Source organism: Melospiza georgiana, chromosome 4, assembly GCF_028018845.1.
Source record: "Melospiza georgiana isolate bMelGeo1 chromosome 4, bMelGeo1.pri, whole genome shotgun sequence".
In the NCBI taxonomy this organism is placed as follows: Eukaryota; Metazoa; Chordata; class Aves; order Passeriformes; family Passerellidae; genus Melospiza; species Melospiza georgiana.
In genome coordinates, this window is record NC_080433.1 from 28,795,556 (window position 1) to 28,809,982 (window position 14,427).

Genomic DNA, 14,427 nt, shown 5'->3' on the forward strand with positions numbered 1-14,427 from the left:
TAATAATTTGAAGATGGGATGATGCATTTGTGAAATCTCCTGTTAGCACATCTAGTATGTGAGCATCATAGCTGTAGATGGGAAGTGTACTGTTACAGGACACAACAGATTTTCATCATTCTAGCTTTAGAAATCAACTCACTGCTTTAAAGCACTTCTGTGAATAGAACTGAAGGTGATTTTTCAGGTACCATGGACTAACTAAATTAAGCTGAGAGTGCCTGTTGTTTGTACTTGATGTTACAACTTAAAGCTAGGCAGTGAGATGCAATTCTGTTTGCTTGTCCGTCAAAAGGCGACAGCTGGGAGCTGTAGGCAAATGAAGAAATTGAGTCACTACTGGGAATGAAAACTGACAGTGCTGTCCAGTTCCTGTGGTCTGTCAGAGGACAGCCCTGCTGTGTTCAAATGCAGCCTCAGCAAATGACCCAGCTGTTGCACTTTCAGTGATGAACTGCTGTTGATTTATGGGACCATGGCATACTAGTCACCATTCCTTTTTTGTATATGGTCTATTGGTGAGGGAATCGTGGAATTTCAGGGGATAAAGCAATTGAGGATTCTCTCAGTAAACTTTCATTTCTCTCTCCGCATCTCTGTTGACCATTCAGAAGGGAAAGGCATAAACCATGCTGAGAGAAGTGTTACAGAAGGAAATCCTCTTCTACAGATAGTGAAGCCTGTTAATCTACTTCTCTCGCCAGTGGGACACTGCTTGCTCAAGGCTATTTCTCACTCTTTTATTGCTCCTGGAGACAACACAGCAGGGACTGGGTTATTTTTTTCTCAGATGATGACATATATTTATGATGCTACATGGTAAACTGCTTATCAAACCCTGAAGGACAGCACAGAGGTGAGGAAAGCAAAACAGAAGACAAGCCATCAGAGAATAAGATGGTTCTGTAATACCGAACTTGAGGTATAAATCATTGATCCGGATGAGTCTCTTGAGGGACTTCCAATCTGGAAAAGCTGTGCTGTTACTTGCCATTATATGTGCAAAGGCCTGCTCAGGGGTAGGTCATACAAGGTCCAGATGACTTCATTGGATTTAGATGTTCATTACAGGTGCTATGCAGGAAGGATTTCCTTGTTTGGCTTTAGTCCCACCAGTGAATCATAAGATCCAAGATGGCTAATGCAGATGTTGCTTTTGCTGCTTTGGGGATCTCCTTGTTTAAGTGACAGCAAAGATCTGGGCCATTGGCTCAAATACGTTTTTGACTTACTGACATCCCTGGGCATTCTTAAGTATCATCATGGTGAAGTTGCCAAGGGAAGCACAAAGCCAAGTCTGGCCTCAAAGCTGCATGTCGAGGAGGTGAGATGAGAACTGGCACCTGCATTAGGTGTGTTCCTAACAGACCTCCCAGGGTGCAAGGGGTAGGATCTCAGCTGGTATAAATAGCTAGAAGTATATGGATTTACCTAGGATGAGTTTTTTCAATCATGAACACAGCTTGTGTGGGGTTTGTCATGTCCCTGTTCCAGTCTATGTGCACAGACACACACAGCTTCTTTCAGTGTTGCAGGATCAGAGGAAAAGCACATCAGCAAAGATCCATCTCTGGCTTCTCTGGAAGAATAATTCTTGGGAATGGTCAGGGAGAACTAATACTGATTGTTACTGCTTGGGACAATCCCATATGTGCCCTCCTGTGGTTTGGTGTCTCAGGAAGGACCCAGGTCATCTTATTTGTGAAATGTAATTTTCCAGTTCTATTGCAAGTTTGTCACCTTGCATTCATTTTGCATTCACCCCAGCAAAGTCAGTGGGAATTCAAGGCGGGAGACAGGATTTCACTCCATCTCTCTGTCCATCCAGTATTATGGAACACTCAGCACACAACTATGTGCACTTCATCAGATCTGCTATTAATTAAGCATGCTCCTGAGGGACATACATAGCCAGATGTGATCAAGTCACCAAAGTGCTTGGAGTTTGCTGGGTTTTGTCTGGAATTTGTGTGAACTGTGAGTGTGAACTCTGGTGTTTTCAGGGGCAGGGGAAGGAGTTGTTTTTTTGTGTGGAAGACTCATTTCTTAGGTTATTTTTGAACTAAGGCTACAGGGTTAGAACATGACATTTTTCTCTCAGACCTCGGGAGTCACACGCAGGGGACATAAATGCAAGGCATGAAACAGAGATGTTTTATCTGCTATGAGCAGAATGATCTGGAATAAAGAAGCAGACCATCTGGCTGACCTGCTTGTGTGATCTTTGGTGCTTACTGATGCCTGGTACCGTCTTTATCTTGAACGTAGTTTTGCTCTGAAAAGTGACCTTTTATGAAGTTGCTATAATGAAATTCCACAGTTCACTGGATGCTCAAGCATGCTCACTTTGTTGTTCAATGGATACTTATTCTTGACTCTGCCTTTGCATGGGTGTTTCTGAAAGAAGCCTAATTTTTTTTTTAGCTTGATCTTAACAAGAATTCAGTAATTGGAATTTAATTGTATTGACTATATACAAATTAAAATAAAACCTAGTTTGCACTGTCATAACTGTGTTGACTCCACAGGGGTTAGCAAGAGTAAAATTTGCTTTACAACTCAGAACAGATATTATTCTGATTATGCACAAAACCCAATGAAATACTGACACTTTTATACTGTCACTTTTCAGATCATTATTTGAATATTTTCTTTGTATTAAACAATTATAGTTCTCTAAATTCCCTTTACCCAGGTGTTAGTTGTAAATCGCTGGGTTCACTGAGTGTATTCCAGGATGACATCAGGTATGACATAATGTAGAATGAGGGCTGACAAAAGCACAGATCCAGCTGCAGGACTGTTAATCAGAAAACAGGCTAGCAAATGATTTCCTCAGGTTGCGGATGGTCTCAGCTTTTGCTTCATCTTCAGTGGCATTTCCTCGCTGAGATGACTCAGGTATGCTGAAGTTGTTTGTCAGGGACTGCGATTTGCTGAAAGGGAAAACAGAGTTCAGTCTCAGCAGGAGAAGGTGGGAATTCAAAGCTGGTTACTCATGCTTTGTGTTTCATCACAAAAACAAATGCTAGGATAAAAAGATAGGTTGGCATGGAAAATATCCATGTGGTAAGATATCCAGGAATGGGGGAGGTGGGACAGAATGAGGCATGGGCAAGTGGCTCAGTCCAAACTGGTAGGTGTTGATGAAAACATCTGACTAGAAGTATGCAGTTGCTATTTGGTGAGGCTGTTGTGAGACACCCTGAAGTAATTTCACTACAAATACAGAAGAGGAGATTAATATTGGGGGTCACCTGTCTTTCATCAGCCTTACCAGGAATGATGGTCTTGGCCTTTCAGCTGTGAGAGCTGAAGAGGCTGGGTAAGTTGGCATCCAGATCCCCTGCAATGTGTGCTGTTTCCCGCCCTCCCCAGCCTGTCTGCTCTGACTGTCAACTCTCTAATGCAGGTCTTTGGGTTGACCACACTGCTCCTGCTGACTGTGTATCTGCTAGCGATCAAGTTCAGATCAGGACTTTTGAAGTAAATGTCCCAGTTTTCCCTGCTATCATGCTTAGTCTCTTCTGATCAGTAATAGGTATCCAGCATAAAAGTAGACTGGAAAAAGTATCTGAAATACATATAGTGTGGTGACTGCATCCTTAGCACCAACAGTTTGATCCTTAAGTACATCTCCTTTAGTTTGTCTTGCTTGTGTAAACATGATCACTGAAAGCTTGTTCTAGAACATCGCTCCTCTGCTTCTCAGAAATTGTCTTCTTATTCCTAGCCTATGTTTTATTCTGGCCTGTTCATACCAATTTTCTTGTGTTAACTTTTTGTCAGCATCAGACCTTTTTTTGGTCAGTTTTCCTGTCATGGCGCCAGCTAGATATTCTCCACACAGGGTGACAGCAAAAGCTGCTTCCAAAGATCCACAACAGTTCAGCAGTGTGGTCTGCTCCAGAAGAGTGCTTCCACATACAGTCACCATCTGGAATTTTATATACATGGATATATATAAAATATATACACTTCCCCCTGTCTCCCCACATATATATACACAATATATACACTATATATATATATATATATATATATATATATATATATATATATATATAAAAAAAATATATATATACACTTCCCCCTGTCTCCCCAGCCTTTTTGTTACCAAATGCAAAAAGAACCTTTGTGGCTCCTGCACCTAGGAAATAGTGAAGGAATAACCCCTGGTGAGCTTTCTGGTCAATGTTGTGCTGTTTGCAGCCTGTGAGGATTATACACCCTGCTGGGAAGGTGGTGGCTCTGTTGATATGGCCGGGGTAGAGCACACGATGAACACTGAGCACGTGAACAAGAAGAATAATGTGAAATCTTTGTGATGTCAAATACAACCTGTTTTTCCTAACAACAGGTCACTGGTGCGCTGTTATGCCAAGGGATACACATTTACCTCTGAAGTCACTCACAGTTGTGCAGGCCTTTGTCCCTGGGGACTGCTGCTTGACAACAGATGATATATTCTCCACGTCATCTCAGGATACTTCCTGGACAGCCTTATTCTAATGTCTACAGATACTAGGAGTCTGTAAGAGACTTACTTCAGGTGTGGGTGTGGGGTGGTTTGCTGCTTGGACATTTCCGTAGGGCTCGGCTGGCTGGGAGCCCGGCCTTGGGCAGGAGGCCGAGGCTGCTGTGGAGGGAACGCGCCTGCCTTGGAGGCCTGCACTGGAGAGGAGCCAGTTGCTGATCGGATTTGCTGTGGAGATCCAGGTGACCTTTGCTGCTGAGGGGAAGTGGACTGAGGACTCTGGGGCTGCTGTCCTTGAGGAGACAGCCGCTGCTGTGGGGGTGCGTTTGTTCGGGGAGGCTGAGATCCTTGTGGCTGGCGTGGTCCACCTGAAAGGGACATGTAGACATAAACATGAGGAAGTGTATGTGGCGGGCAACAAGCATGGAACATCTCTATGGAAGGATGGGTTTTGCTAAGAGGAGAGACTCTTTGGAGTAGCTTTATGGAGAAGAATATGGCAAATAAATACTCTCTTACAGGCCTAAAATTGGTGTGATTTCCTTCTCCCTAGAGTTGTCCATTTCTCTGCCTTCTTCAGCACTAAAGAGATTTCTCCACTCTCCCCAAAGGGGTCACTTCAACCTGCCTTACTCTTCATGTACCTGGTGTTTCTTATCCTTGGTGAGCACTTCCTGCTTGGGTAAGGAAGAGTCACTGGAGAAGCAACTGTGTGGGAAATGTAAGCTGACCCTGCTGGTTTGGGTCAGCAGTCCCTTCACGGGCCCAGCAGTTTGATGTGAGACATTCCATCCTATCCCTACCCTCTGTTCTAGAACCATCACCCAGTGCCTTCAGTTGCTTTGGCAGCAGACTCTAAGAACTGAAGAGGATGTGGAAAACAATTGGACATGACATGAGAAATTTCTGGACAAGACAGATAATACTGTGAGAACCTGACAAAAGTTGCAGATAATGTTGTGAGGTCTGGCTGGATTTCACAGGTGGTCAGGGGAGTTATGTGAGAAAAAGTTTTACAGAGAATTGAAGGGGAGTACTGGAGACAGATGGAGAGTAGTATCCTGCAAAACCAACAGGTCATATCAGTAATAGTAGTAATAGTATGGAATGCCAAGATTACATAGAAATGCTCAATTTTGGATGCAGCAAAACAATGACCAATGAGGAAAAGATAATTAGAGGAGGGTGTTAATTTGGTAGAAGATTGAAATGGAGAAAGGAAGGGAAGGTGGCAAAAATGAGGGTCTAATGAGTTATGTGAATTGAGTGGTTGGTGTGATCTGGCTACCCATGGGGCAGCCCTGTGCCTTATCACCTCAGTGTACATCAGGACAATAAGCCAAACCTCTTGTTCTGACCAAGCCACATAAGTCAGAACTGCTTCTGCTGTCAGGAGGAGCTGGAGGTGTGCTCTTGCTGACATGGGAGCTCCTGGACAGATGGATCAAGGATCCTGGCATTGCAGCGTTGATGTCTGTTCCAAGCCTGACAACACTAGCATCTTCTTATCAATTCTTAACACTTGTAACTGCACAGCTTTGTGCAAACACAATATACTCTGTTGCTCCAGTGCCTGTTCAAGTGGCCTTGTTTTGCTGAGCCAAGTCCTATCAGTGGTATCAACTGGATCTATATCAAGTTTTCATCCCACTTTCTAAGCTTCTGTGGAATATGACAATATTTGCTTTAATAGTAAACTGAATTTGCTGCCTGCTTGGCAGTGAATTGGAAAATGAGCAAAACCTTTACCCTGATACCTTTTATTTAGAAGGCAAACTGATAGGACTCAGAGTCACCACTGACATGGGAATCAGAGAACTGTACCTTGTGGAGGAGGCCGTGGTTGTGACAGTTGTCCAAGTGGAGGTCCAGTCTGAGATTTCATTGACACAGGCTGAGCTTGTGGAGGCTAGAGGGAAAAAAAGCCAGTCCAGTTAATACAGAGTCCCTAAAGAGAAGCCTGAGGTAATACAGGAACTGTAGAGTCATGAAGTGTTCCTTAAATACACTCACACACATGCAGCATCTGGCTGGTAAAATCTCATGGGACTAAAATGGAGAGGTGAGTCAAAAAGAGCATAGAAGTTGTTTGCTCACAGGGAATAACAATGAAATGAAAATTTAGAATGTTTTTAGGCAATCAGGAATTACCAAAGTATCTGGCTTGAGGGATTCTCTCAGTCCCATCTCCTATTTTGGACAGTTGCCAGCACCAGATGTTCTGAAGGAAGGAGGGATGAACCATGGAAATGTCTACGGAGTAATCATCCCTGTACCCTAAGGGGTCTCCTCTTGATTACTAATAAGCATGGGTCAGCTTTAGCCCTGAAACATGAAGCTTATTATCTGCTCCACAAAATCTTTGCAACAGTTTCAGATATTTTGTTTTGATATTTACATCCAGACCCTTTGAGTCATGCTCACCTTTCAGCCTCATTGTCTTTCCCATTTCTTATCTCTGTTGCTTTGTTCTGAGTTTTGAGACTAGTTCTCACAACCTGCCCATGCTAAGCCATTCATTATTTTGAAAACCTTCACTGCCCTCTCTCTCATTTACCTCCTTTCTAAAGCCAAGAGACTTTAGAATCTCTCCAGTCCCTCCATGGGAATATTTCCAAGCCCCTAATTGTTTTCATCACCAACTTCTCTTTCCCAGCTTTGTAATTTCTCCTGCAGATGCCAGAGATGGGTCTGCTTATATTTTTCCAGATGAAGCAATATCTGGGTTCTCTGTATACGTTGCCAGTTCATTTTTCCTGCATCCTAATTTCCTGCTTTTCCCTTGTCAACACAACCATAGGCTGAGCAATGGTTTTCATTAGCCTGTATGCGACAAAGTATTTCACAAGGGAATGGCTGGTGCCACTTGAAAGTTCTGCACATTGTTTATGCTCTCCCTCTCTCTACCCCCAGCTTTGCTTACCCTTCAGTCTTCCATATGGAGTTTCATTTGCTGTTATGGTGACTGAACATACATAGCTCTGTCAGATGTTCTTCACTGCCATCCCTGGTCCTGACTAATGCAAATAATTTGGTGCCATCTGCGCTTTCTTCTCTCTCACTGTTTAATCTTTTTGACAGATATTTTAATAAACAGATTAAGCAAGGCAGAGCTGCTGCACAAAGGGCTGGTCCAAAGTTAACAAAAGTCTGAGTAAGCCTATTGCACAAAATTGTTTATGAAAACCAGAAAAGCTGGAGACAGGCTGGTACATGCTGGATTATTTACATACAGAACATCATGATAAAAGGGTCTTCAAGGCTCCTGGAAGGTCAGAAGAATGAGCTAAGTGATTCTGGAAATGTGAAGAAATGTTTCATAGTTGGAAACATTGAAATTAGTTTCAACTGACTAGCATAAATGTGATGAAGTTGCCAGTCCATCTTTTGCACTATTTACCTGGGACTTGCAAATGGACGGAGAAGGAAAATCTGTGAATTTTCCATTCATGGCTTCTAGCTCTACATGGCTTGGGAACTAAACCTTGCCTTGGTGTTGATGGAAATTACCTGTTCTGATGCTGTGAGATGTCTTGATTAGACCAGGCAAAGAAAAGGAATTGGATCTCCTATTCACCTCTACAGTCTCTCCCTACAGCCAACCAAGGCATTTCAGAAATAAAGGCGAAACAGGTTTTTGAGGCTGAGAGATGAAGGGGTGAGGACCAGCCCAAGGTCTTCTGGTGGTAGGCAAGGACAGAACCACATTGTAGCCATGGCACTGGGTTTCATGTTGAAGGCATGAAAGCAAACTTGTCATTAACATCCTGTCCTGGGCTCAACCAACCCATTTATCAACATGGCCAAGTGCAGTATTTGAAGTATCCCCTCTGCTAACTGTTTGCAAGAATTAAAATTTCTAACATCTATATCTGAGGTCAGCTTCTGCTACACAATAAAACTTTACCTTTTAGCCCCTCCATGCTTTCTTTTATAGCTTGTCTGTTACCTTGCCTAAGGCTTTTTGACTAGCTACATCATTCTGACTGCCTGTTATCTACCACTTCATGAAAGTATTCCCAAAGAAATGAAAGGAAAAGAATCAAAAAGAAATGAATGGAACGTTTTTTCTTCTTCTTTGCAAAAAAATCATGCGGTAAATGCCCTGAGCTGTGGTTTCTGCTGATTTATTTATTCTTCTGTATTCTTCTTTAAATTATCATTTGAGATAATTCATAAAGTCTATGACTTACTTGTCTAAATTTTTCTACATTACTCTTACAGCTTCCAAACCACATATTTTGTATTTGTTTTACACCAGTCCTCTGGAGCAGTAACTATTTCTAATGATATTGCACAGTTTTTTTGGTAGCTTAGTCACTTCCCAAATTCAGTTCATTGGATGTAGCCATCTGGAATTGGGGGCTTAATAATTTTTTTAAAATATCAGTCATCACTGACTTAATAACTGTTTTTGTTCTTTTCTGTGTCATTCCAATCAGAAAAAACTATAATGAGGTAAAGAAGTTCCCCACTTTCAGCAATTACATTAACTAGAGTCACAATGCTGTCTCTGTTGTCTTCTTTTCCTCCCTAAAATTTGGATGATCCATAGAGCCCACCAATTTTTGGTAGGGTTCCATTTCTGAAGAACTCAAACAACTTTTTTCATTCTTTCCTCTATCTGCTCCTCATAATTAATTTCTATCCTTTTTACATTTCCTTTTATTACTTGTAGGATGCCACATAAAGGTCTTCCTAAATGTCAGATTTCCAAATTGGAAAGACTTTTTTCCCTGTTTGTCTTAAATGTCCTACCTGTAATTTAATTCTACAAGTTTATGTCTCACATTCTTTGTGCAGGAGCAGATCAGAAGCCTATATATGCATTCTGGAAAACAGTGGTCTCTCAAAGAGTATCTCTACAGTTTTACTGCTAGGGGATGAATTGATTTTCTCTTTTCTCACGCTTGTGTCATACCCTTACTCTTTGATATCACTTTTGTCCCTTGGACATTAAATCTAATTGTACACACTCACTATCTTATGGCAAAGTCAAGGTGTTTTTACCTCCTTCTGAATTGCTGTTCCCTGTGATATTTGACTTGCTTCTTGATAGCTGAAGTAATGAGTCACATTGTTGTGACTCATTACTTTTCCATCTCTTTCAATTCTGTGCACTCAGTTTCATAATTTCTCAATTTTTTTAAATCCAGAGACTAGTATAGAGAGGTCCAATAATAAGTATTCTATTCATACCCATAGGACTATGTATTCAGTACTTCTGCCTTTATATTCAGAATTGCTCTTTGTATTCCTTCTGTGGAAGTCTTCATCTGTAGTAGTAGTTCTGCATCTTACGAGCCTCATATTTAATTCTTTCTCCCTGGACACTTCTAACTGTTATAACATTGTGTTAGTAATGCAGCATGTACAATTTTTTGTGATGTTTGTGACACCAAGCCCTTTCTCTATTGTAAAACACTCTAGTTAACATGTTTGTGGGTTTAGTTTTCTTAATTATATATACAGGAAATTCTAGGTTTTATTCCCAATGAAGACCCTTTTCTTATTTGACTCTACTATTAGATACCCTCTCCCTTCAAGATTTGTTTTGTTCTTGTTTTTCCTCAGTTTAGGTCTGCTGTAATCCAATCTAATCCTGTATCAGTATATTACAGACATGGAAAACACATGCATCTGTCCATGTTCTCAGTTTCTGCTGGCTTGCCCTTCTCTCTTAGTTCATGCACTCTATATCTTGGCTATTTCAAATGGTAGTTCTTGATTCCACTTTGTAAGTGCTATCTCTTCTGCATCACTTTCCCTGCTTCAAAGCATTTTCAGTGTCTATTAAATGTTTACTCCTTCACTCTAGCTAAAACTTGGAGCTACCCCAAATACCCTTCACGCTGGGTCCTGGTTTAGCAGGAGTGGACTGTCATATTACAAAGGCAGAGAACCAGAAAGTGCCTTCTCCCATTTTATTGTCTCAAGTGGAAATGAAAATTCTACCAGTGTATTGCAATCAGGTTTGTCCCTCAACTTTTTACTCTCTTGTCTCTTCTGTTGTACAGATTTGTTGTCCTCAAACCTTCACACTTGGCTCTCCGTTAGATACTGAAAGAGGTGCAGCAAGTATACCTGGATACTCAGGAGGACATCTCTGAAGAAGAAACTGCAGTAAGGAATGGAACAAGTCTTGCTGGAGATTCCCACTTTCTGTTCTTGGAAGCAGAACGGGGATGCAAAAACTGAAATGAAACCTATCCTGAGGGAAGGTGTTAGACAGAAATGAAACTGGGTTGTGGGTTATAGATTTGTAGAAAATTCTGGGTATTAGAAGTACCTCTAAAAATGCCCGTCTTCAGTGTGAATCAGTGAGTTTATCAAGTCAGAATGTCTAGATGCATGGACATGCTACTGGTGTGATGTCATACTTATCTGTAAGGAGAGTAAGGGAGAGAGATGTGCTCCTTAGGGGCGCCCACTTCAAAGAGCCTGTGAGAGTCTCCTTTGGAAGAGCAGGAGTCAGTCTGTTCAATACACTCCCACATGGGACTGTTCAGCTCTCTGAGATGTGTGACTGCTTGACACACTCAGTAAGGTGACAAAAAGAAAGAAGGTCAGGGAAATAACTTGCTCACAAGGTTCACTCATACCCAAGGCCTCAGTGGTGATGGTGTAGATCCAGCAGTGGCGACAAGCTGAGTCATTCTGGAAACAACCAGATCAGCTATAAGTTGTCTGTCCTCTTCTATGTGCTCCCCAATCAGGGGCATTGAGCTGTCCATCACCTGCCACGGGAGGCAAAAACAACAGTTAGTAAGGTGGTTTCCTGCTGGCAGATGCCTGTTTCAACTCACCTCTTACATTAACCTCTTTCATGTCTGCACATCCTTGTCAGTATCTACAGTCACCACTCTCCTCATGCTGAAACATGCTTGACTTTTCCAGGTGTGGGATTTCGCTTAGGGTTTTTTGGAAATGTGCTTCCCCCAACTCTCCATCTTCCTTCCCTTCACAACTTGGGAGCCAAGCCAAGACTTATGGTGGCTGGAAACTTTCTATATCAACTTAATACAAATTTTCTCCTTCACATGTCCCGAGGAGATGCCTCTGATGCTTAAGGTCTGGCATTGTCTCACAGTACTTGGGGGTGACATTGCAATTTAAATGGCCACAGGAGAGGAGACACAACATGTACTGAAGCCTGAGGACATGAGAGCAGCAGGGACTGGAGGAAACCAGGAAATATTTGGGATTAATGAACACAAAGCACTGCACCCTGAGAGAGAAAATAAACACCACAGATGTGTAATGAATAGGATGTCACCAAACCAGCACCAAGTGCAGGAAAATAAACTTGGTCTCTGCTTGTCTTCTTGATAATGCTGTGATACAACTGCTGCCCAAGCAAGTTCTACAAATCTTCTGGGGAAAACTGGGAAGCAAGACTGTGGGGATGGGGGAAGGAAAACTGTCAAAGAATCTTTGAGGTAAGAAATGGCCTCACAACAATAATACTGAAAGCACAGCAGGCCCTCAGCTGTATAGCGGCCCTGAGCATGATTTTCAACAGTTCATCATAAATCAAGTGTTTTGCAAACATTCACTAAATCCCACAGGAAGAACTGTGCTCTGATGAAGTTAAGATTCAGCTGGAGTAAATATAATAGTACCAAAATATCAGGGTTGGAAGAGTTTGTTTTATTTTGCTTTTATTTTTAAAGCAAACATTAAAATCCCTGGAAATGCAAAGTTGAAGGTTGAATTGCTCAAGAAAGGCACTGACTCACGCTCAGATAACAATCGGAAGTGCACTCCACCCTGGCAGGGCCACAAGAGTGGACTCTTGGAGGGAAATGGAAAATTTTGTACCCTCTTTTTTAGGATTTAAAGTAGAGGAAATCAGTGAGGTGAGTTCACTGAGTTTGTATTCTGCTCTTTTCATGCAGCATAATGGTTTTGTTTAATTTCTAGAGGTGTCTTCTATGAACACCAGAAAAGCTACCTAGAAAGGTTTAACTTTGGTTAAGGTACACATGGAAAGGGCAAGAGGAGAAGGTTAGAAAATTATATGTCAGCATTTGGCTAAATACACAAGGTGGCTTTTCCTTCCACTATCCACTTAGCTGTTCTTCCATTGAGAAATGAGGTGAGGAATGTCATGCTTCCTAACAGTGTCAGGGGATGGCAAATTCACACCTGGGTCTCACTAGCCAGGGGCTCCTGGTGGCCCTCCAGCAGGTCTCTGGGCAGGTTTCCCTTCTTTCCAGTGCTATCTTGAAAGGAAACGTGGCAATTACAGTTCCCGAGAGAGAAGCGGCGTCCCGCGTCCCCGCACGGCGCGGTGCGAGGGCCCGTGTGGCCACTAGGGGATGCCGTGTGACCGCTGGATGGTGCCCGTACCCTGCCGAGCGCTCCCGGCTCCCCGGGAGCCACCGAGACACGGCTCTGCTCAAAACACCCGAGCCCCGCTTGTCATAGACAAGAATGGTTTGGGTTGGAAGAAAACTTTAAAGGCCGTCCAGTCCAACACCCCTGCTATGAGCTAAGACATCTTCAACTAGATCAGATTCCTCTCGAGCCCCATCCAGCCTGACCTTGAACGTCTCCACAGATGGGGCATCCACCACTATCTGCACAGTAAAATGTTCTTCCTTACATATAGTCTGAATGTACCCTCTATTAGTTTAAAATCACTATCATTTGTCCTGTTGCAACAGACCCTGCTAAAAGGTTTGTCCTTTTCTTATGGGCCCCCTTTACATACTAGAAGGTGCTACGAGATCTGCCCTGATCCTTCTCTTCTCCAGGCTGAGCAACCACAGCTGTTTTGGGAGCTGTCTTCATAGGAGAGATGCTCCAGCACTTTAACATCTTCATGACCCTCCTCTGAATCTGCTCCAAAAGGTCCATTTTTTTTCCCTGTGCTGAGAACCCCAGAGCTGATTTCCCTATCTCAAGGATTGCTTTTTCCTATTTCTGTGGCTGCAGCGGCAGAAGAGGAAGATGGTGCTTTATAAACCAAAGGCTCCAGGGGGAGTGAGCCCTGGAGCAAGTTCCACCTGAACCAGTGAAGACACACCAGGGATGAGACTATCTGATGCCCTGATGTGTAGTATCTGGCAGGGGAATGTGAGATTTGGGAAACAGCAAATACAGGAGTGAACAATCACATGCACAAGGGAAGGCCTTTGAAAATGGCAGTGATTTCTGACATCAGCTGGTTGCCACTGAACTGAAAACAATCATGAGATGTCACCTTGCCTGTCCTCCAGGAAGGGTGAATTGGTCTGGAACTGGGCAGATACAAATGCTAATACTGAATAAATCAACTGGCTGAAAGGAATATGTGAATTACAGACAGACTGCACTCGTCCCTTCCTGGGCAATCACAGAACAGCTGGACAAGGCAAGAAGATGTCAGCACCTATGGACCCAGCCTTTGTAGCTGCTCAAGGTCAGAGGCTGCTCCTGGTGCAGCTGCTGCTGCCTGATAAGGTGAACGAGGGGTGAAGAAAAAGTGCCTAGGCAAAGAGACTCACAAAAAAATCATCCTGTTTCTCCCTATGTGCCTGTATGATGCTGAAGCCTGAGCATGTTTTTTTACACTCTGATGTGCAAGAGTGGAGTGTTAGGTGGCAGGAAGGCAGGAAGGCAGGAAGGCAGGAAGGAAGGAAGGAAAATGATGATTTGACATATTAAAAGAAATTATAGGCACTGCTGAAGGGATGAGCAGGGCTCCTTGCAGGGCAGCAAGGAGCATGTCTAGTAAAATAGCTTAGCAGTCAGGGTTTATCTTATTCTTCCAGGAGGAAGAAAAAACCACATGGACCATTTTTCTTGCCCTCTGCTTGCTTCATATTTTGTATCTTAGCAGAGATGTAGAAATGGGCTAGATTACAAAAAAAAAAAAAAAAAAAAAAGAAAAAAAAAGGAGAGGGAAGATTACTAAACCATACATGTTGCTGATAAAGTTCATTAAAGTGGAGGAAAAAAGAATT

At 42.7% G+C, this 14,427-nt stretch overlaps 1 protein-coding gene across 3 annotated transcripts in view; it reads right to left on the reverse strand.

Moving 5' to 3' along the window:
- Positions 1-2,621: 2,621 nt before the first annotated feature.
- The window catches only part of SYN3 (synapsin III), a 176,002-nt gene continuing 164,196 nt past the window's right edge, over positions 2,622-14,427 (reverse strand). For all 3 annotated transcript variants that reach the window (XM_058023337.1, XM_058023339.1, XM_058023338.1), the window contains exons 11-14: positions 11,080-11,214; positions 6,302-6,386; positions 4,548-4,845; positions 2,622-2,936 (exon numbers count right to left, since the gene is read on the reverse strand). In XM_058023337.1, coding sequence (XP_057879320.1) covers positions 2,804-2,936; positions 4,548-4,845; positions 6,302-6,386; positions 11,080-11,214 — 651 coding nt within the window. In that variant the 3' untranslated portion in view covers positions 2,622-2,803. The remainder of the gene's footprint in view (positions 2,937-4,547; positions 4,846-6,301; positions 6,387-11,079; positions 11,215-14,427) is intronic.